The sequence below is a fragment of the Gopherus evgoodei genome, chromosome 3 (genome assembly GCF_007399415.2).
Source record: "Gopherus evgoodei ecotype Sinaloan lineage chromosome 3, rGopEvg1_v1.p, whole genome shotgun sequence".
Taxonomy (NCBI): Eukaryota; Metazoa; Chordata; order Testudines; family Testudinidae; genus Gopherus; species Gopherus evgoodei.
In genome coordinates, this window is record NC_044324.1 from 110,867,912 (window position 1) to 110,889,215 (window position 21,304).

At 43.6% G+C, this 21,304-nt stretch overlaps 1 protein-coding gene across 5 annotated transcripts in view; it reads left to right on the top strand.

The window, feature by feature from the left end:
* Positions 1-21,304, top strand: part of ENPP3 (ectonucleotide pyrophosphatase/phosphodiesterase 3) — a 94,964-nt gene that overhangs the window by 2,606 nt on the left and 71,054 nt on the right. The window contains exon 1 of one of the 5 annotated variants that reach the window (XM_030556326.1): positions 11,176-11,371. The exons of 1 other annotated variant lie outside the window; for it this stretch is intronic. In XM_030556326.1, the coding sequence (XP_030412186.1) occupies positions 11,255-11,371 (117 nt within the window). In that variant the 5' untranslated portion in view covers positions 11,176-11,254. Of the gene's footprint in view, positions 1-11,175; positions 11,372-21,304 lie in introns of those variants that run through there. 3 more of the 5 variants (XM_030556323.1, XM_030556321.1, XM_030556320.1) reach the window with 3 other exon arrangements.

Sequence of the window (21,304 nt, forward strand, 5' to 3'; positions counted from 1 at the left end):
TTATCTCAGTGAGTGTTCCCATCCCTCCACTCTAGGGCCAGTGTTGAGAGCCTATGGTATACATTGTGCATGCCTATTCTCAACTATACACCCCAGCCACAACACTGTGTGCTTGGTGAGGCTCCTAGCATGCCTGTTCTCAGCTCTCTGCCCAGAGGGAGAGGTCAAGCAAATCTGACCCAAACCTAACCAGAGCCTGGGTCTGTAAACTGGCCACACACTAAGCCTAAATTGGATCCTCAACTTGGCCCACATGTTAATCCCATTTTGAACCCACAAATGGGCATTAACTGTAGCTCTAACCCAGGCTCATTACCTAGTCCATAATTCAGTTTACCAAATTTAAGATATTCCTAAACTTTGCCTTGGCAAACAATGTGGTCACTGCATTATAGCCTGTGCACAGCAGCTTGACCTTAATAGTTTTTATGGACACCAGCTTCAAAGCATGGGGGAACCTTCACATGCTACCATTTACCACAGAGAAGCTGGACATCAAAGAGAAATAACACCACGCTGGTCTTGAGAACAAAGAGGTTGACTCTTACATCTCTCCACCAGGCAAAGTAAATTACTCTCAAATTCTGATTTTCAGTCAACATGGTTACAGTCTCACACCCTAACCAAACAAGGAAGAACAAAAGAAAAACTTCTGCATCGGGAAGAAACATACCCGCTGAGATGGGTGGAAGAAAACACAATCTCCAAAAAAAATTATTGTAGAAAGGGTCAGCAGATATAAAAGCACACTGACTGGCTGAGCTGAACAATCACCCATCCAAGAGGAGAGTCTTAACTTCAACATTCTTGTGGCTAACGTTTACCTTCTGTCAACTGATGGTAGAAACATTCACTGCAAGAAAGAACAACAAACAACTAAGGTTTATTTTAGGGAAGTAGAGGGATCACATAGTTGTGACAAAAAGAGTGGTAAGTGACTTGGCTTTATTTCCTGGTTCCAATTACCTGACATAGGTCAGAGTTGCAAAACATTTGTTATAGAGATGGTCAAAAATGTATTGAAAAATATTTTCAGTGAATAATGGATTTTTTGTATAAATGTGCATTTTCTGTGAAAATTTCATTTCCCTGGATTTGTTTTGGTTTTGTTGAAAAAAACAAAGCCCTGAAAACTAAATAGTTTATGTTTTTGCAGGTTCCAGTTTTGCACTGAAAAATTTATATAAAAGGTTTGTTTTTTTTTAAAGAAAAGTTTCAACTGTCTCTAGATAATGGTGACTGCCTCAGATGACAGGATCAGTACTCAATGACTCCACTGGCTGCTCTTAGTACTCCTTTTACACACAGCCTATTCTTTTGTATATGTCTCTGTGTGTGAAAACGTCAGGAATCAGTTTGCAGCAGAACTAGTGTCCAAGCAACCTCATCAGTACAACTAAAGCAAACTGCCTGGTTGGCCAGGCCATCTGATTGGCTGCAGGGCCAACAGGCCAACTCTTAAACCAGCAGCAGCTTGCTGGAGAATCAGTGCTTACATCTACCACTGTGATTGCTCCTGTGTTACCTTGTTGATACTGCTCCTGCCTTGCTCCCAGCCTTGAACCTTCCCCTGTCATGAACCACTCCTGGCTCTCTCCCCTGCTCACTCCAGTTCCTGACACCTGGCTTGACCTGTGGCTCTGGCTTCTCATTCCAGATGCCTGCTCTGAACCCTAGGCATGACATCTGCTCTCACCACTAGGCTAGACTACTTTCATCCCAGTCAGGAAGCCAGTGTCTTCTTGGGTTTTGTTCAGTAGTCTTCTGTTCCTTCCATAAGACTGACCCCCTGGGGATTGAGTGAGGTTGTTACCTTGTTACCTTGCCACTTTCTATGTGGAATTATGGTCCACCCTTTCTCTTAATATAAATTCAAGGGGATGGTCAATAAAACAGAAAAGTGGCAAATTGAAACCAATAAAAGGAAATACATTTTCTACTCAGTGAGTACTTAGACTGTGGAATGTGTTGCTGTGATGAAGTGGGGCTGTTCTTAATGTTTCCTCTGAATACTGTGTGGGTGCCTCAGTTTCTGGCCACACTCTGTCTCTGTGGCAACAATGGCCCAGGCCCTTCCCCCCTGCAAGGGGACGCTAAAGGTGTGGGAGAACAAAGAAATCAAGTGACCTCCTGGCCCTGGAAACAGACAAAGGCCAGAAAGGAGGGGCTGGAGAGGGTTTCAGTTTGGGGCTGGCTGGGGATGAGGAATGAGTGCAGACGGGGTGGTCTGCCTCGCTGGGCCCCAGAATGGACCTGACTGAGAGTTCCCATTCTCCGTACCTACAAGCTCTGTTTTAGACCCTGTTCCTGTCATCTAATAAACCTCTGTTTTACTGGCTGGCTGAGAGTCATGTCTGACTGCAAACTGGGGGTGCAGGATCCTGTGGCTTCCCCAGGACCCCGCCTGGGCGGACTCGTCGTGGGAAGCGCACGGAGGGGCATATGCTGAATGCTCCAAGGAGAGACCCAGGAGGTGAAGCCGTGTGAGCTTCTTGTCCTGAAGACAGTCTGCTCCAAGAGAGAGGAGGCTCCCCAAAGTCCTGACTGGCTTTGTGGGGAGCAGTTCCAGAGCATCACCTGGGGACTCCGTGACAGTTGCCATAGTATGACATTGAGGCCTAGAACTTAGCAGGATTCAAGGAGGGATTGAACATTATGTAGATTATGTGGACATCCAGTTATAATTGTAAACACACACACACAAAAAGTTTTGGAAAGAAAATAATGGCTGATGCTTCAGGGCCGAGTTTATTTGTAAGCACCTTGTTGGTCATAAGTACCTACATCAAGTTAAAGAATTTATGTTTGTTTTGTGGGCAGTGTTAGCTTTATGATTTCTTTGCCTAGTAATTTCCTTATTTTAAGTGCTTGAGTTTTATAAAATTAAGGCTTGTCTACAGGACAATTTACTTAACAGAAAGCTGGGGTGTGCTGCTTGAGCAGACCCTGCTGATGTGCATTAACAGTTAGTGTGCTTTGATCTAGTTCAGTTTCAATACGGACTAGATCAAAGTGCATTAATGATATTGCCACCCTGACTTCTGTGCTACTGCTGGCAGTGGCGCTGTCTTTGGAGCTGAGTGCCCAGCTAGCAGCCGCCAGTATCTGGCTGCCCAGCTCTGAAGGCAGCGGTAGGGCCAGCAACAGCACAGAAGTAAGGGTGGCATGGTATTTCCACCCTTAATTCTGTTCTGCTGCTGCTGGTGGCGATGCCTTCAGAGCTGGGAACCCTGCCAGTAGCCACTGCTTTCCACTCTGCCTTCAGAGCTGGGTAGTCAGAGACCAGATTTAATGGAAGAGACCAGATTTCATGGTCCATGACGTTATTTTCACAGCCATGAATTTGGTAGACTACTAGTAATAGCCAACATGGATTTGTCAAGAACAAATCATGTCACACCAACCTAATTTCATTCTTTGGGTATGTCTACACTATGGGATTATTCCGATTTTACAGAAACCAATTTTTGGAAACAGATTATATAAAGTCGAGTGCACGCGGCCACACTAAGCACATTAATTCAGCTGTGTGCATCCATGTATTGAGGCTAATGTCGATTTCCGGAGCGTTGCACTGTGGGTAGCTATCCCATAGTTCCTGCAGTCTCCCCCACCCATTGGATTTCTGGGTTGAGATACCAATGCATGATGGGGCAAAAATAATGTTGTGGGTAATTCTGGGTAAATGTCGTCAGTCAATCTTCCCTTCGTGAAAGCAATGGCAGACAATCATTTCGCCCCCTTTTCCCTGGATTGCCCAGGCAGACGGCATAGCACGGCAACCATGGAGCCTGTTCAGCCTTTTTTCACTGTCACTATATGTCTACTGGATATTGGTAACTGACGCGGTACTGCAGCACTACACAGCAGCATCCCCTTGTCTTTTGCAAGTTAGCAAAGACGGTTACCAGCTCTACTGTACCGTCTGCTGCCTTGCAAGTTGACAATGACGGTTACCAGTCATACCATACCGTCTGCTGCTGTCATGGGTGCTCCTGGCCGGCCTTGGTGAGGTTGGCCAGGGGCACATGGGCAAAAATGGGAATGACTCCCCAGGTCATTCTCTTCTTTAAGTTTTGTCTAAAGGGAGAGTCAGTCCTGCCTAGAATATCAGGCAAGCCTACTAAAGAACCAAAGAGGCAAACAGCTGCTCCATGTCAGAGCCCCAGACATCCCACAGAAATGATGAGCTGCATGCCATTCTAGAGGGTACCCCTGCAACAATGCCACCCGTTGCTTCCCTCCTTCCCCACCCCTCCTGGACTACCGTGGCAGTTATCCCTCCATTTGTGTGATGAAGTAATAAAGGATGCATGAATAAGAAACACTGACTTTATTGCATCTGCAAGCAGAGATCAAAGGGGAGAAGGGAGGGCAGCCTCCAGCTGCTATGATATTCCAGGCAGGAGTGAATCTCCAGGAGACAAAACTTGAAGAGAATGACCTGGGGAGTTATCCCCATTTTTGCCCAGGCACCCCCGGCTGACCTCATCGAGGCCAGCCACGAGCACTCACAGGACAACGATGACAGATATCAATCATACTGCACCATCTGCCATCCACAAGGGAAGGGGATGCTGCTGTGCAGCGCTGTAGCACCGTGTCTGTCAGCAGCATCCAGTAGACATACTGTGACATTGAAAAAAGGCAAGAAATGATTTTTTTCCCTTTGATTTCACGGGGGGGGGAGGAGTTAGGGGGCTGATGACATACCCTGAACCACCCACGACAATGTTTTTGACCCTGCAGGCTTTGGGAGCTCAGCCAAAAATTCAAATGGTTTTCAGAGAGTGCGGGAACTGTGGGATAGCTACATTTGTCAGTTGCCCCTCCCTCCGTGAGTGTCCATTTGATTCTTTGGCTTTCTGGTACGCTTGTCTCGGCTCCTTAAGTTTCACGCAGCACTGTGTTGAGTCCCTGTTGTGGCCTCTTGGAGATTTTTTCAGATGGTTTGGCATTTCATCTGATAGAACAGATTCATCTCCCCATACATTGATCAGATTCAGTATCTTCCGTACGGTCCATGCTGGAGCTCTTTTTTGATTCTGGGACTACATGTTCACCTGTGCTAATCAGCGCTCCATGCTGGGCAAACAGGAAATGAAATTCAAAAGTTTACGGGGCTTTTCCTGTCTACCTGCCCAGTGCATCCGAGTTCAGATTGCTGTCCAGAGCAGTCACAATGGTGCACTGTGGGATAGCTCCTGAAGGCCAATACCATCGAATTGCGGCCACACTAACCCTAATCCAAAATGGCAATACCGATTTCAGCACTACTCCCCTCGGTGGGGAGGAGTACAGATATCAATATTAAGAGCCCCTTATATCGAAATAAAGGGTTTTGTTGTGTTGACAAGTGCAGCATTAATTCGGTTTAACGCTGCTAAATTTGAAATAAACTTGTAGTGTAGACCAGGCCTAAGACAAGTTCACTGGCCTAATCAATGGGGGGGAAGCAGCTGTGATATATCTTGATTTTAGTAAGGCTTTTGACACAATCTCAGATGACATTCTCATAAGCAAACTAGGGAAATATGGTCTAGATTAAATTACTATAAGATGGCTGCATAACTGGTTGAAAGACTATACTTAAAAAATAGTTCTATTAGTGGTTTACTGTCAAATGGGGAGGATATATCTAGTGGAGTCCTGCAGAGGTCTGTCCTGTCCTGGTACTATTTATCATTTTCGTTAATGACATGGATAATGGAGTGGAGAGTATGCTTATAAAATTTGTGGCTGACGCCTAGCTGGGAGGGATTGCAGGCACTTTGGAAGAGAGGAATAGAATTCCAAATGACCTTGAGAAATTGGAGAATTCATCAGGAATCAACAAGATGAAATTCAGTAATAACAAGTGTAACCCTTCTGCCAGGTGGAGCCAGCAGAAACAAGGGCCTGGTTCAGTATCTAAGGGTTTCTTTTCAACAATACAAAAACCAGTTCGAGCCCCTACCCAGTGACCTGGGACAATTACACACCACCCCCTGGGTGCCTCTAAGAAGCAATACTTCCAAGCACAGAGTCTGAGTGTAGCAAAAACTTTTACTAACAGGAGGAAGTCAACTCAGCATTAATTTGGGAAAACACGACAACTAGGGTTCATAAACACAAACCATGAGCAAGAGACCCACCCCCAAGTAAGTTGGGCAATGTCCTCTTCCCCTCAGGGGCTTAAGTCCAGCAACACACTCACAGTTGCTATCCTTAGCCAGTGCAGCCCCAGAGTTCAGAGGTTCATCTCCAGAGTTCATCTTCCACCCTGTGTGGAAGGCAGGGAGGGTAAGGAGGCACCTTACATGCTGCACTGCTTGGGCACTCGCGCGTCACCCCAACAGTCGATTGCCACACTTCTGTATGGCTCTGCTCTGGCCATTTGCTGCCCTTCTCCACCAGCCTCTCTGCTGCCTGCGCCTCTCTGCCAGCTGCTTGCCATGCCTCTCCACCCGCTGCCCTGCTGACTGCTTGCTGCACCTCTCCACCAGCCGCCTGGTTGGTCACTTACTGCACCTCTCCACCAGCTGCCCGCTCACCACGGTGTCTTCACCCTCCCCCAGACATATACACTTAACACAGGTCTTAGTGATTTCAGCTATTAGTGGGGGAGCCTCACTGCTGGTACACACTGGGCAGTCTCTTGAAATAGAGACTCTGTCCCAAAGTAGGTTTAATACTTAGACATAGGATCAGTGATTTCAGTTTTGCAGCATGTAATATGTAATTGAGTCTAAATTAGCTCTTACTATCTCATGGAGAGAAGAAGAGCCAAATAGTGTCTGAGACTTTTAAACAGAGCCTTCAACACCAAATACAACCACCTATCCCCACCCTCTCTCAACTCACTGGGCTTTAGAATCCATGTGCCCTGCCTCACAGGTGCCGTTCAGTTGAGAGGGAGTCCCTGCAGGGGGAATATGCCAGGTACAGTTCTGCTGCCCTAGGTTCACACAACAAGGATAACAGCCATTTATTACTCCTGCCCAAATAACAAGGAGACTGGGGAGCCAACACCAGCCACAAGTGATCATTTGGGCAAGCAATCCCATCATGCTGAGCACCTAAGCAGGGTGGGTATGTCCATGCAAACGAGATCAGCTTCTGAAGTCTTTTTCCACAGCTCACCCACTAGATGTCAGGGGAGAGCTCATTCAGACTCTATTTACGCAAGTGCAAAGTACTACATTATTATACTTACTAAGGACAATTCAAATGCTCTAATACAAAAAGGGTTTTAACTTCCTATGGAGTAGTATTGCTCAAATGGATCTGGGGGTTATAGCGGTTCACAAACTGAATATAAGCCAACAATGTGAAGCAAATGTGAAAAAGCTAATATTCTGGGGTGTAACAGGATGTTGTACGTGAGACAGGGGAGGTAATTGTCCCATTCTACTTAGATTGGAGAGGCCTCAGCTGGAGTATTGTTTGCTGTTTTGGGTGCCACACATTAAGGAAAATCTGGACAAAGTGAAGAGAGTCTCAAGGAAAGCTACAAAAATTATAAAAGATTGAGGACAAGTTTAAAAAATGGGTATGCTTATTCTCAAGAAAAGAAGACTAAGGGGTGGACCTGATGAGTGACTTCAAATATTGCAAGGGCTATTCTAAAGATGATGGTGAGCAATTGTTCTCCCTATATACTGAAAGTAGGAGAAGAAGTAATGAGCTTATTCCATGGCAACAGACTTACAAGTTAGATATTAGGAAAAACTTTCTAACCATAAGGATAGCTAAGTACTGGAAGGGAGGTTGTGGAATCCCCATCACTGGAGATTTTTAAGAACAATTTAGAGAAACATCTGTCAGAGATGGTCTAGATTTACTTGATCCTGCCCTAGAATAGGGGGTTGGACTAGATGGCCTCTCAAGGTCCCTTCTAGCCTTACATTTCTATGATTCTGTTATTTCTATAACATTGCTGATGATGCAAGAGCAGGTGAAGGCTTTTGCAAATGCTGAGTTTTGTGAGATTCTCCTGCTTCAGGTATCCTCAAGTAAGTTAATGAAGCAAGGAGCAAACATATTTGATTTTCAGTATATGTAATGGGCTCAGTCTTTCAGTCCTTTCTCAGGCCATCTCCCATAGCAGCTAATGGGAATTTTCCCCCAACTTTATTTCTCATACTGCAACATACTTTGTGTGCATACATATATACATGTTTTCCTGTTGTGGTGGGTTAAAATAAATGTGAAAAAATATTTTTATTTGTTGAAAAGTGTGTAACGTTGTACTCCATAATGTTTTATGGAAATATGCTTATGAATGTGTATATAAGGTAACTGAAATATGCTTTATGCAAAAAGTTTATTGTAAGATATCCTTACAAAGCTTATAATCTACCTTCCTGTGTTCTTGACCTGGGTGATGAAGAATGAGGTCTCATAGGACATGTGACCAGGTCACGTGATACTGGAATCCATTTTAAATCTAGTACTTTTCCATTTAGAAAGAGGGGTGGGGACAGGGCCAGTGCTACCATTTAGGCCAACTAGTCGGTTGCCTAACGAGCCAAGATTTGGGGGTGCCAGAAAGTGGTGCCCCCAGTTTTTTTTTAAAGCGTTTCAGCGGCCGCTGTGCTGGGACGGAGAGGGAGTCTGAGCTGCTGGCAGGCAGCCCAGGGGTTCCCCTGGGTCAGCGCGCCACCAGCAGCCCAGGGGTTTGGGCTGCTGACAGCACGCTGACCCAGGGGAATCCCTGGGCTGCCTGCCAGCAGCCCAGACTCCCTCTCCCTCCCAGCGCAGTGGCTGCTCCATCCCATGTGATTCTTCTCATTGCCAGCAGTGGCGTCGGCAGCTGGACAGAGCTCCGCAGCTCTGCTTAGCGCACGTGGCATGAGCCTGGCAACGGGCGCGACAGCAGGGCTTCTGGAGCAGAGGTGAGGTGGGGTCGGGAGGTGCTGCATGGCTCCTGCAGGGCAGGGGGGCACCTCAGGGCAGGAGGGGGAGCTGCCATGGGGGGGGAAGAGGGTGCCTCAGGATGGAGCTGCTGCAGGGCTGGTGGTAAGGGGGCGCAAGGTGGAAGTTTCGCCTAGGGTGCGAAACTTCCTTGCACCCGCCCTGGGTGGGGACCCAGAGAGACAAAAGATTCCTGCTTTGTGCTAAAGCTATAAAAGGGGGTGGAACAGAATAAAGGGGGTCTCAGTCATGAGAACGTCCTTGCTTTCTACCTAAAATGTCTGCTGGAACTAACAAGGATTGTACCAGGGGAAAGGATTGGGCCCAGACTAGGAAGAAGTCTAGTCTGTGAAAGAAGCTTATTGATACATCTGAGAGTGAGAATTACCTGTAAACAGTTTCTTAATATATTAGGCTTAGACTTGCATGTTGTTTTATTTTGCTTGGTAACTTACTTTGTTCTGTCTGTTATTACTTGAAACCACTTAAATCCTAATTTTTATACCTAATAATATCACTTTTGTTTATTAATAAACCCAGAGTAAGTGATTAATACCTGTGGGAGAGAAAGCAGCTGTGCATCTCTCTTTCAGTGTTCTAGAGGGCAGACAATTTATGAGTTTACCCTATATAAGCTTTATATAGAATAAAACAGATTTATTTGGTTTTGGATCCCATTGGGACTGGGTGTCTGGGTGCTGGTGATAGGTGACCTGCTGAGCAGTTTTTGGTTAAAGTCTGCAGCTTTGGGGGCATGGACCAAACCTGGGTCTGTGTTGCAGAAGGCAAGCATGCCTGATTCAACAAGGCAGGGTTCTGGAGTCCCAAGCTGGCAGGAAAAACGGGCTCAGAGGTCATTCCAGCATGTCAGGTGACAGTCCCAAGGGGGTCTCTGTGACCAAACCTGTCAAAGTGAATATTTTATAAAGAAAGATATTCTAATAGCTATTAGATGCTTCATACTCTGCTCTAACAAATGTGAACACCACAGACTTAGATGCTGCTATGGTGCTTACCTTACTAGGCACCAGCATCATTCTGTATCCATCAGAATCCATCTTTTGATCTTTACTGTTTTATGTTGCTCCTAAAATGCTTGCAAGTAGTCCAATAAGATAATTTCTGCATCCTGAGAACTATAGTACACTCCTCTTTGTACAAGGGCCGGTGGGATATCTGAAACTTTTGGCTAACTAGACGTAGGAATTAACAGAGGTGCTATGGAATTTAGTGCTGGAAACTAGAAGCAGAAAGAGGAGGAGGAGAGGTCCAGGCCAAACTGCACTTTGCCTCTGTTTGCTGAAGTGATACCAGGTGCTTGAGGAGCTGCATGACAGGGCACAGAGAGGGACACAGAGGAAGGTGTCAGAGAGAAAAGGGGAAGGAAAGAGGGAGGAGAGAACAGTGTTTGAATTACAGGGGACTTGTGGGGGCAGGTCACCTTACTATGTTTAGGGGCTATCTGCTCTCTTTTTCAAATGCACCGGTGGGGCTTCTCCCTGAAAGATTACACCATGCCATTCTTGGCCCCCTTAGGACTGGATGCCCCAGCAATGAATCAGCGGAGCTGGGGCCAGAGGGCATGGAAAGGGTACTGTAGTTGAAAGTGAGGAGCTACCTCACTGAAGCCTTGCAGTGCCCCTAGCACCAGGGGTTGGCCTCATGGTTTTTAAGTCAATTTAATTGTTTTTGTTGTCTTGCTTATCACTTGGGAATAGGTTAGAGTGGGCAATACTGGTGTGTTCTTTTTAAACTAAAATATCTATTCTGTTACTGATGAATTTTAACTGGAAGGCTTCATGGAAAAATTGAATTTTAAGGTAGGATTGATACAGAAGAAAGAGAAAGGGCTTCAAAACACAATGGAAGCATGGAAAAAGATATGGTATAGAATCCAAGACAAAAATCCACTTATATGACAATGGATTTGGCTTAATACTTTTTATGTAACTTTGAGGATAATGAATGGTATGCTGAAGTGAAGAGAGGCTTTTAATCAAGTATTTGAATTTCACTTTTTTTTATTTGATTGCTTTACTGTTTGCTCACAAATTAATCCTAAACTCTGATTTAGAAGTTCTCTCCTTATCTTAAATGACAAACACAAAAAACCCTATATGTACTGACCACAACCAAAACTATGACTTTGATCGTGCTTCTCACACTTTGACCCCGCTCAGTTCATCTCCCTGTTATTGTGACTTACCGCAGCCCTATGACTCAGGGACTCTGATCTCATTAAAATCCTGAAACCAGAGTGCCAGGTGTTCAGTTCATGCCAAGATGAAATGTTGGCTGTAGCTGAGCTGAAAAAGGAGATAAGACTATAGCAATATCAGAAGATACAACTCACAGCAAAATGCTCTCTGACAAAGAAACAAATGCACATCAAAGCAGCCAGATGGAGTTAATGGGTTTACAAACAGAGGAAATTGTTAAGAAAAAAACACTTCTGAAATATAAGATACTCTGTGGCGTAAGTAATGACTGTTCTGTTTCTTTCAGAATTCTGAATGTTGTTTCTGAATGTTGTTATTGCATTATAAACTTGATATTTGTTAGTGAGAAGTTTCACTATGTTTAATTTAACTATATAAACTTGTCCAGTCTATACCTAATGGGATTAGAATTCTACAGGACAGATGTATGAACTTCTCTGGCAGGACACTATGAATTTTACAGTATTGGTGAGGCAGCCTCAACAATGTCCGAGCTTTTATGTTATCACTATAAATCTGCACTTTATGCTTTACTGAAGTACACTAACAGTTCTTTTTTTATATAGCTTCAATGAACTGCAACACAAAATAAATAAACCTGTGCATTCACCGCCTCACTTTTATTGCAACATTATTATGTTTGTTGTATTACCCTAAGAGCCTATTAAAATGTATTTAGCACTTGATATGTTATGTATTTGTTTAAAATGAGAAAAGGTAGCTTCTTGCTTTCACGGCTAAGGGAGCTGTTATTTTTATTTTATTTTGTGTTCAGATATTTCATTAGTAAATCAGAAAACACAGACAAGTAACTGGTGAATAATAATACCCTTGCACCAAAGTACAAAGAGTAGGGATGCAGATAATATCACCAACCCAAAATATTAAGAGGTATTAGGGGGTCAATTCCCCCTTCTCCCTAATGAGATTGGCTTGTAAATATAAATTTGGGACTCTTATTTGTTCTCTCTTTTTTTTTGGAACCTTATGGTATGCTCAGTGCACTTTTTCAAGCTTTTCTCTGTAACCAAAAAAGTCAAGAAACTTCACTTCTACAGGTGGGCGGGAAGAAGTCTATGACTCTGAAAATTTCAGTAATAAAACATAGCCAGGCAGAAAAGTCTGAATGGCATTAGGTACTGCCACAGAAAGCAATTCAATACCACTTAGAATCATTCTAACAAACAGAACCAGTTTAAACAGGCCAAACCAAACCCTATTGAACCATGTAAACTGTGAAAACTGTATAAACTCACTCCAAAACTGACATTTCCCATTCACTTTATTAAAGGAGATAGTAAAATATTAAAAACCTAGAAGGCAAATAGAACTAAGGCCCACCACAGCCTTTTTATTTTCTTTTTGAACATGAATCTGTGTTTTAGACTATTATGTGAATAAAATAAAAAGATTACAAGGGAGACTAATTGGGAGTGGAGGGTTAACTGGAAAAGGTGAGATACATGAGGGACTTGGAGAAGTAGAGTGAGATTGTACAGTTAGGTATCTAGTAGGTCTTTCAATCAATCACAGTTAACGCAAGCAATTAACTCAAAACAAATTAATTAAATTTAAAAAATTTATAACACTTAATCACAGTTTAAATCACATTGTTAAATAATAGAACACCAATTTACTTTGCATGGCACTGTTATAGCCAGCATTGCAAACACCTGTTCTCATTGTCAGATGACATTGTAAATAAGAACCAGGCAGCTTTATCTCCCATAAATATATACAATCTTGTTTATCTTAGCAATTGGCTGAACAAGAAGTAGAACTGAGTGGACTTGTAGACTCTAAAGTTTTATGTTTTATTTTTGAGTGCAGTTATGTAAAAATAATTCTACATTTTTAAGTTGTACTTTCACAATAAATTTCAGATTTCAGAGTTGCAGCCGTGTTAGTCTGTATTCGCAAAAAGAACAGGAGTACTTGTGGCATCTTAGAGACTAACAAATTTGTTTGAGCATAAGCTTTCATGGGCTACAGCCCACGTCATCGGATGCATGCAGTGGAAAATACAGTAGGAAGAAATTTTTATATATATATATACACACACACACAGTGACAAAGTTCCTCCTTTACCTTGGTGGGTACTGCGCTTATTGGCGGATTTGCTCGCCTCACAGATTCACCATGTGGGTTGGGAAACAGCCTAGAGACCACCTCCTCTGGTAGGAGCCACAGTCCAGGTCAATTCCTCCTGTGTCTGATCAGGAGTTCGGAGGTTTGGGGGGGAATCCGGGCCCACTCTCTACTCCAGGTTCTAGCCCAGGGCCCTGTGGATTACAGCGGTCTAGAGAGCCTCCTGGTACGGCTGCACAACAGCTACAACTCCCTGAGCTACTTCCCGATGGCCTCCTCCCAACACCTTCTTTATCCTCACCACAGAACCTTCCTCCTGGTTCCCGATAATACTAATACTCCTCAGTCCTCCAGCAGTATGTCTTCTCACTCTCAGCTCCTCATGCCTCTTGTTCCCAGTTCCTCACATACATGTCACAAACTCAAGCGAGGTCCTTTTTAAACTCAGGTGCCCTGATTAGCTAGCCTGTCCTAATTGATTCTAGCAGTTTCTTAATTGGCTCCAGGTGTATTAATTATCCTGCCAGTCTTAATTGGTTCTAGCAGGTTTCTGATTACTCTAGTGCAGCCCCTGCTCTGGTCACTCATGGAACAGAAAACTACTCATCCAGTGACCAGTATATTTGCCCTCTACCAGACTCCTGTACCACACTGGTTTGGATCTGTCACAATACACGGAGAGCATGAAACAATGGGTGTTACCATACACACTATAAGGAGAGTGCTCAGTTAAGGTGAGCTATTATCAGCAGGAGAGAAAAAGAACTGTTTGTAGTGGTAATGAAAATGGCCCATTTCCAGCAATTGACAGGAACATGTGAGGAACTGGAGGGAGGGAGGGAATGCATGGGGAAATAGCTTTACTTTGTGTAATGGCCCATCCACTCCCAGTCTTCATTCAAACTTAATTTAATGGTGTCCAATTTGCAAATTAATTCCAATTCAGCAGTCTCTCGTTGGAGTCAGTTTTTGAAGATTTCTTTGTTGTAATATTGCAACTTTTAGGTCTATAATATAGTGGCCAGGGAGACTGAAGTGTTCTCCAACTGGTTTTTGAATGTTATAATTCTTGACGTTTGATTTGTGTCCATTTATTCTTTTTTGTAGAGACTGTCCAGTTTGACCAATGTACATGGCAGAAGAGCATTGCTGGCACATAATGGTATATATCACATTGGTAGATGTGCAGGTCAACGAGCCTCTGATAGTGTGGCTGATGTGATTAGGTCCTATGATGGTATCTCCTGAATAGATATGTGGACAGAGTTGGCAATGGGCTTTGTTGCAAGGATAAGTTCCTGGGTTAGTGTTTTTGTTGTGTGGTGTGTGGTTGCTGGTGAGTATTTGCTTCAAGTTTGAGGGCTATTTGTAAGCAAGGACTGGCCTGTCTCCCAAGATCTGTGAGAGTGATGGATTGTCCTTCAGGATAGGTTGTAGATCCTTGATGATGCGCTGGACAGGTTTAATTGGGGGCTGAAGATGATGGCTAGTGGCGTTCTGTTACTTTCTTTGTTGGGCCTGTCCTGTAGTAGGTGACTTCTGGGTACTACTATCTGTAGTAGGTGACTTCAGAGGCTCGTTCACCTGCACATCTACCAATGTGATATATGCCAACATTCAAAAACCAGTTGGAGAACACTTCAGTCTCCCTGGCCACTCGATCACAGACCTAAAAGTCGCAATATTACGACAAAAAAACTTCAAAAACAGACTCCAACGAGAGACTGATGAATTGGAATTAATTTGCAAATTTGCTGGAAATAATATCAATCAGTTGATGCAAATTATCTGAGCTATGTCTATTATGAAGGAAGCCTACCTGATTTATCTGTTTAATGTGTGAGAGGACTTTGTCCAGTTGCATATCAAGAGCTTTAATGAAAATCTTAGTGCCACAATTGATTAAAGAAATTGGCCTGTAATTACTACTTAGTCCACAGTCTTTCCCAAGTTTAGGAATAACTGAAATTACAGCTTCTCTCAGAGTAGGTGGGAGAGTTTGCTCATTCTTGGTCTCATTGAACATATTCAATAATCTAGGTGTTAAAGTTTCACAGAACTTTTTGTAAAATTCAGTTGGGAACCTGTCAGGAGTCATTCCGACCTTCATTTCTTTTATAGTCACAATTTCTAGAGGGGCATCTAAAAGTTTCTTCTGAGAGTCAGAGATCTATGACAGAGACAATCCACTATAAAAGTGATCTAGGGCATCTTTACAGATTCCCTCTTCAGCTAAATATAGTTTTGAATAAAACTGTTGACATTGTTTATTAATATCTAACTGCATTGTAGATAATTTATTGCTACTATCGTGAATAGCAGCAATCTTATTTCTGTTAGCCTTTTGCTTAAGTCTGTCTGCAAACAGCTTGCCAGCTCTTTTGCTAGATTTCCAGTAGTTTTGCTTTAAATAGAATAAAGCAAATTCAATCTTTTGGGACAAAAGTTTGTTGATTTTGTAGCTTAGATTGATGAGGGTTCTGAGCTTCTTTGGGGACAGGGCAGGAGCATAATCTACATCCAAGGCCTTAATTTCCTTCAGATGGATATCAAGTCTATGTTCTCTCTGTTTCTTTTTAAAGGTGCAGCTTTTTATTCTCATGTCCTTGTCACAAACTAGATAATTTTCCAGAACTGTGCACAAGTGATGGTCTTTTCCGTTGCTGCAGCAAAGTCCTCCTTCATATAGATCTCCCCAAAGAGTCAGCAAACCAGCAGGTGCTCCAAGGTCTGCACCTCACTGCACTCACATATATTCATGTCATTAGAGTTGCCCCATTTGCCGGGCTGGCTCCAGGGTTTTTTGCCGCCCCAATTGGCAGGGGAAAAAAAAAGCCATGATCGTGATCGGTGGCAGCTCCACTGCACTGCTTTCTTCTTTGATGGCAATTCGGTGGCAGGTCCTTCCCTTCGATAGGGACCGATGGACCCGCCGCTGAATTGCTGCCAAAGAGCCCGACGTGCCGCCCCTACCCCTTGGCCGCCCCAAGCACCTGCTTGCTGAGCTGATGCCTGGAGCCGGCCCTGCCCATTTGATCATATTAGTCTTTGATCTACCGATTTGCTTGCTCAGGTGGTTCAGGCATCACCACGTTGACCAGTCTGTGTTGGCCCTTCTGGGAAGGTCCTCCAGGGGTTCCAAATCTATTTCAGTGCATCCGACTGCTCATAGTCTTTCATTCCATAACCTCAGTCATGCTTTGCCAGCTGTTGTATCCATAGGCACAACTCTTTTGCAATTTAAGGTGTTTAATTACTCCTGTGTGGCATAAGAGATGATGAAACCTCTGATGAAGCCTTTAAATTCCCTTTTGGGAAATTATTTTCCACCCACTTCTCTCTTTCCACCCTTCTTTCTTCAATCCCTTCTTTGGACATTTTTCCTCGGGGATGCTAGAGAAGCACATATTTCCCTTAACCCAGCAGTGGTCCCCCGTATCTTGAAACAAGGGAAGGTAGAGAAAGAAGGAACTGCTACCATTAGCTCAGATGAGCTTGCAAAGGCAGGAGCATGGAGCTGGAGAGCGGAGGGAGAGACTCAGCAGCTACTCCTTTGAACCTGATTACATGGAGCTTGGCAGCAGTTGAGGCTGGATAGGAGCCTCCTGGATGAACCCTGCTGGGGGATGTTAGGGCAGATGCAGGTGGAGAAAGGGCCACAGCTGGGAGGAGGAGGAACAGAAGCCAGAGAGAGCTCATTTGTTTGTGTCATATCAGGTATGAGCATCCTCCTTAGTTTCTTCATCTGGCTCCTAGTCTCTATGGTCATTCTCAGCTAAGTTGCTGCAGTCTATTACTGGGGGAAGGGTGTAAAGTGAGATGCTCTAACCACAATTTCCTATTGAGTCTCCTTGTTACTTTGAGAGATGAAGCTTCCAGCTCAGGAGCCTGGGAAGGAGACCGGAAATAATCTCCTGGAGAAAATGGGAGACTTAACAGGTCTTCATTATGGCCCTTGGGTAAGGAGACTGTGTGTCCTGATTGCAGATTAGGCTGAGGGAAGGGAACTGTAGCTTCTCACTTGTGGCTGTCAACCAGCATGTATTTTTCGCTGCCCCAAGTCTGCTCCCCTTGCCTACCAAACACCCACAGGCCTCTCTAGCCCCTAAATCACATGCTGATGCCTACCATTGGGCCTCCCCAGTTTGCTCTGTCAGCCCTTGTTCTTAAATCCACTCCTCCACTCAGCGTGATAGATCCATCTCCTCTGACCTGGCCGATGTAGCATGCCCCCTGTCTAACAGACACTGGTATAAGAATAAGAACTTGCTAACTGAGGTTGCACCCATATAAGATGATGGGGATGATAATTGAGGAAATGGTGGAAATTTTATTGGCATCCTGAGCATGCCTACCATTTGTTACACAGACTAACAACCTAGAGATCTTGTTAGAGCCAGAGCAGCTGCTTGGTATTCTGGTAGCAGAAGTTGCCAAGAGTGCTTTCCATCCTATGTACTTGGAAAGAAGTTTCTGGTGGCCTTTTCTTACGGTTGCAGAGCAGACCTCACCAGGGTTATCCATGCATTTGGTGATCTGGGGAATGGATTACTACCGTATGCTCTGTGTAGGGCTGCATCAGGAAATTGCTTCTGGGAGAGAAAGTAGTTGCCTACTTATTAATTGGGATTTCCCATATGGGGCATGTAGAGAACATCTGTGTTTCATTATAAGTACTCATTATCAAATGGTTGCCAATTGAAACTTACATGTTTGTACATCGCTTAGCACAAGAGGGTCTTGGTCTATGACTGGGGCTCTAAGGCACTATTATAATACAAATAATAATAATTAATAATAATCTAGAAATCTTTAAGAGGTTTTGTCCCTACTCCTATCTACTTTTCAGACGGTTTCTTTATTTTTTTTCTATAATTGCAATTAGTTTGGGCTATTACTCCCCTTGGTTTTATTAGGGGATTGGTGGCAGGGCATTCTAAGTGATGTTTCCTAGACTCTGGAGTTTATTTCCATCCTTGGTTCCCCTGAGCCTTGTGTTGATGACCCAATGGGAAAGCTTTGAGGTGTATCTTTTCCCCCCAGCTATTTCAAGGCAGGGAGGGGAGAACTTGGGTTCTAGAGATGATGGCTGAGAGAATAGTATCTTAGTATTGAGGAAGATAGTGATATTTTTAAATTGGATCATGGTTTAAAATCTTTTACCTATGCTAAGAGACATGATTAAAGTACAACTTTTTCAAATTATGCAATGGCATGCTACATTATCAATATATGCAGTACTTCTTCAGATCAAAGTGTAATCACTTCAAGGCAAATGTGCTTAACACAAGTATTTTATCAAGTACTGCGTCCATCCTTGGTTATGAGGAAGCTTTTTTGTTTTAAGGGAAAGCACATTAATAGATTCACCAGTCCCTCCCCCCTCTGCAAGCAAATACATCCCTGTTTACCACATGGGATTACTCACTTGTTCAAGGGGAGACATTTTTGTGGCAGCTTCTTGCTAAAATATAAGCAGCATGTCACAAATTTTACTTTTATGCCTATAACTACAGACTCTCTCTCACACTTCTCAGCTCAGGATCCCCCCAATTTTTTCATTTGTTAGCATTCATAGATATTACTGATGGACAGCATATGTGATAAAATTCAAAGATTCTAAGGCCAGAAGGGACCATTGTGATCATCTAGTCTGTATAACCCAGGCCATAGAACTGCCCCAAAATAATTCCTGGAGCATATCTATTAGAAGAACATACAGTCATGCTTTAAAATGTGTCAGTGATGGAGAATCCACCATTACCCTTGATAATTTGTTTCAATGGTTAATTGCTGCCACTGTTAAAAATGTAGTCTTAATTTCCTGTATGGATTTCTCTAGCTTTAACTTCCAGCCATTGGATCCTGTTATGCCTTTCTCTACTAGATTGAGGCCCATTATTAAATATTTGTTTCCCATGTAGATATTTATAGACTGTAATCAAATCACCCTTTAATCTTCTTTTTGTTAAGCTAAATCATAGAATCATAGGACTGGAAGGGACCTCGAGAGGTCATCTAGTCTGGTCCCTTGCACTAATGGCAGAACCAATTATCTAGACCATTCCTAACAGGTGTTTGTCTAACCTGCTCTTAAAAATTTCCAATGATGGAGATTCCACAACCTCCCTAGGCAATTTATTCCAGTGCTTAAGCACTCTGACAGTTAGGAAGTTTTTCCTAATGTCCAACCTAAACCTCCCTTGCTGCAATTTAAGCCCGTTGCTTCTTGTCCTATCCTCAGAGGTTAAGAAGAACAATTCTTCTCCCTCCTCCTAGTAACAACCTTTTACTTACTTGAAAACTGTTATGTCCCCTTTCAGTCTTCTCTTTCCCAGACTAAACAAACCCAATTTTTTCAATCTTTCCTTACAGGTCATGTTTTCTAGACTTTTAATAATTTTTGTTGCTCTTCTCTGGACTTTCTCCAGTTTGTCCACATCTTTCCTGAAACGTGGCACCCAGAACTGGACACAATACTCCAGTTGAGGCCTAATCAATGTGGAGTAAAGCAGAAGAATTACTTCTCGTGTCTTGCTTACAACACTCCTGCTAATGCATCTCAGAATGATGTTCACTTTTTTTGCAACAGTGTTACACAGTTGACTCCTATTTAGCTTGTGGTCCACAATGACCCCCAGATCCCTTTCTACGGTACTCCTTCCTAGGCAGTCATTTCCCATTTAGTATGTGTGTAACTGAGTGTTCTTTCCTAAATGGAGTACTTCACATTTGTCCTTATTAAATTTCATCTATTTATTTCAGATAATTTATCCAGTTTGTTCAGATCATTTTGAATTTTAATCCTGTCCTCCAAAGCACTTGCAACCCCCTCCCAGCTTCGTATTGTCCTCAAACTTTATGAGTGTACTCTGTATGCCATTACCTAAATCATTGATGAAGATATTGAACAGAACCGATTCCTGTGGGACCCAACTCATTATGCCCTCCCAGCATGACTGTGAACCACTGATAACTACTCTCTGGGAGTGGTTTTCCAACCAGTTTTGCATCCATCTTGTAGTATCTCCATCTAGGTTGCATTTTCCTAGTTTGTTTATGAGAAGGTCATGCAAGACAGTATCAAAAGCTTTACTAAAGTCAGGATATACCATGTCTACCGCTTCCCCCCTATCCACAAGGCTTATTACCCTGATCAAAGAGAGCTAACAGGTTGGTTTGACATGATTTGTTCTTGACAAATCCATGCTGACTGTTACTTATTACATTATTATCTTCTAAGATCTTTGCAAATTGATTGCTTAATTGGCTCCATTATCTTTTCAGGTACAGAAGTGAAGCTGACAGGTCTGTAATTCCCCGGGTTGTTCTTATTTCCCTTTCTATAGATCAGCAAATATAGTGCAATTTTCCAATCTTATGGAATCTCTCCCATCTTCCATAACTTTTCAAATAGATTGAGCTCTTTGAATCTATCACTATAAGGCATGTTTTCTAATCCTTTAATCATTCATGTAGCTCTTCTCTGAACCCTCTCCAGTTTATGATATTTTGTTGTATAAGTACCAGGGTGTGGACAGTCATTCCCTACGGTTAGAGTTGGAAGCCAGGAACCAGTGCTGGGGGCAGAACTGGATACAGGTCATGTGTCAGGACAAAGATCAGAGCTGGAGTCTGAGTCAGGGGTAGGGTGTAGGAGCAAGGTCCTGGAGTGAGGTGAGAAAGCAGGAACTGGGAGCAGATAGGGAGCTGAGAAAAGGAGGGTTAGAAGAGGTGGGATGCAGGAACTGGCTGGAAGGCAGGGCTCAGAAATCAGGTGAGTAGGCAGGGTCCACAATAGCAGCCAGCCAAAAATTCACATGGCTACTCAGACACCTTCCTGTGCTTCATTTTGGCTTAAGTAGTGTGTTTGAGGCCATCAGTGGGGCTGGAAGTCTCCCCCAGTCAGGAGTTTTGTGAGTGAAGCTCTGAATGAGCTAAAGCTCCACCAGCCCCTCTCGCCACAGGTTCCAGGTGGTAGCCATGGTTTGAGCACTGCCTGGGGAGCTGTGGGACTGGCTCTGAGACCCCCAATCCCTCACACATCCTTCTTGAATTGTGGGCACCAGAACTGGACACAATATTCCAATACCGGGCACAGT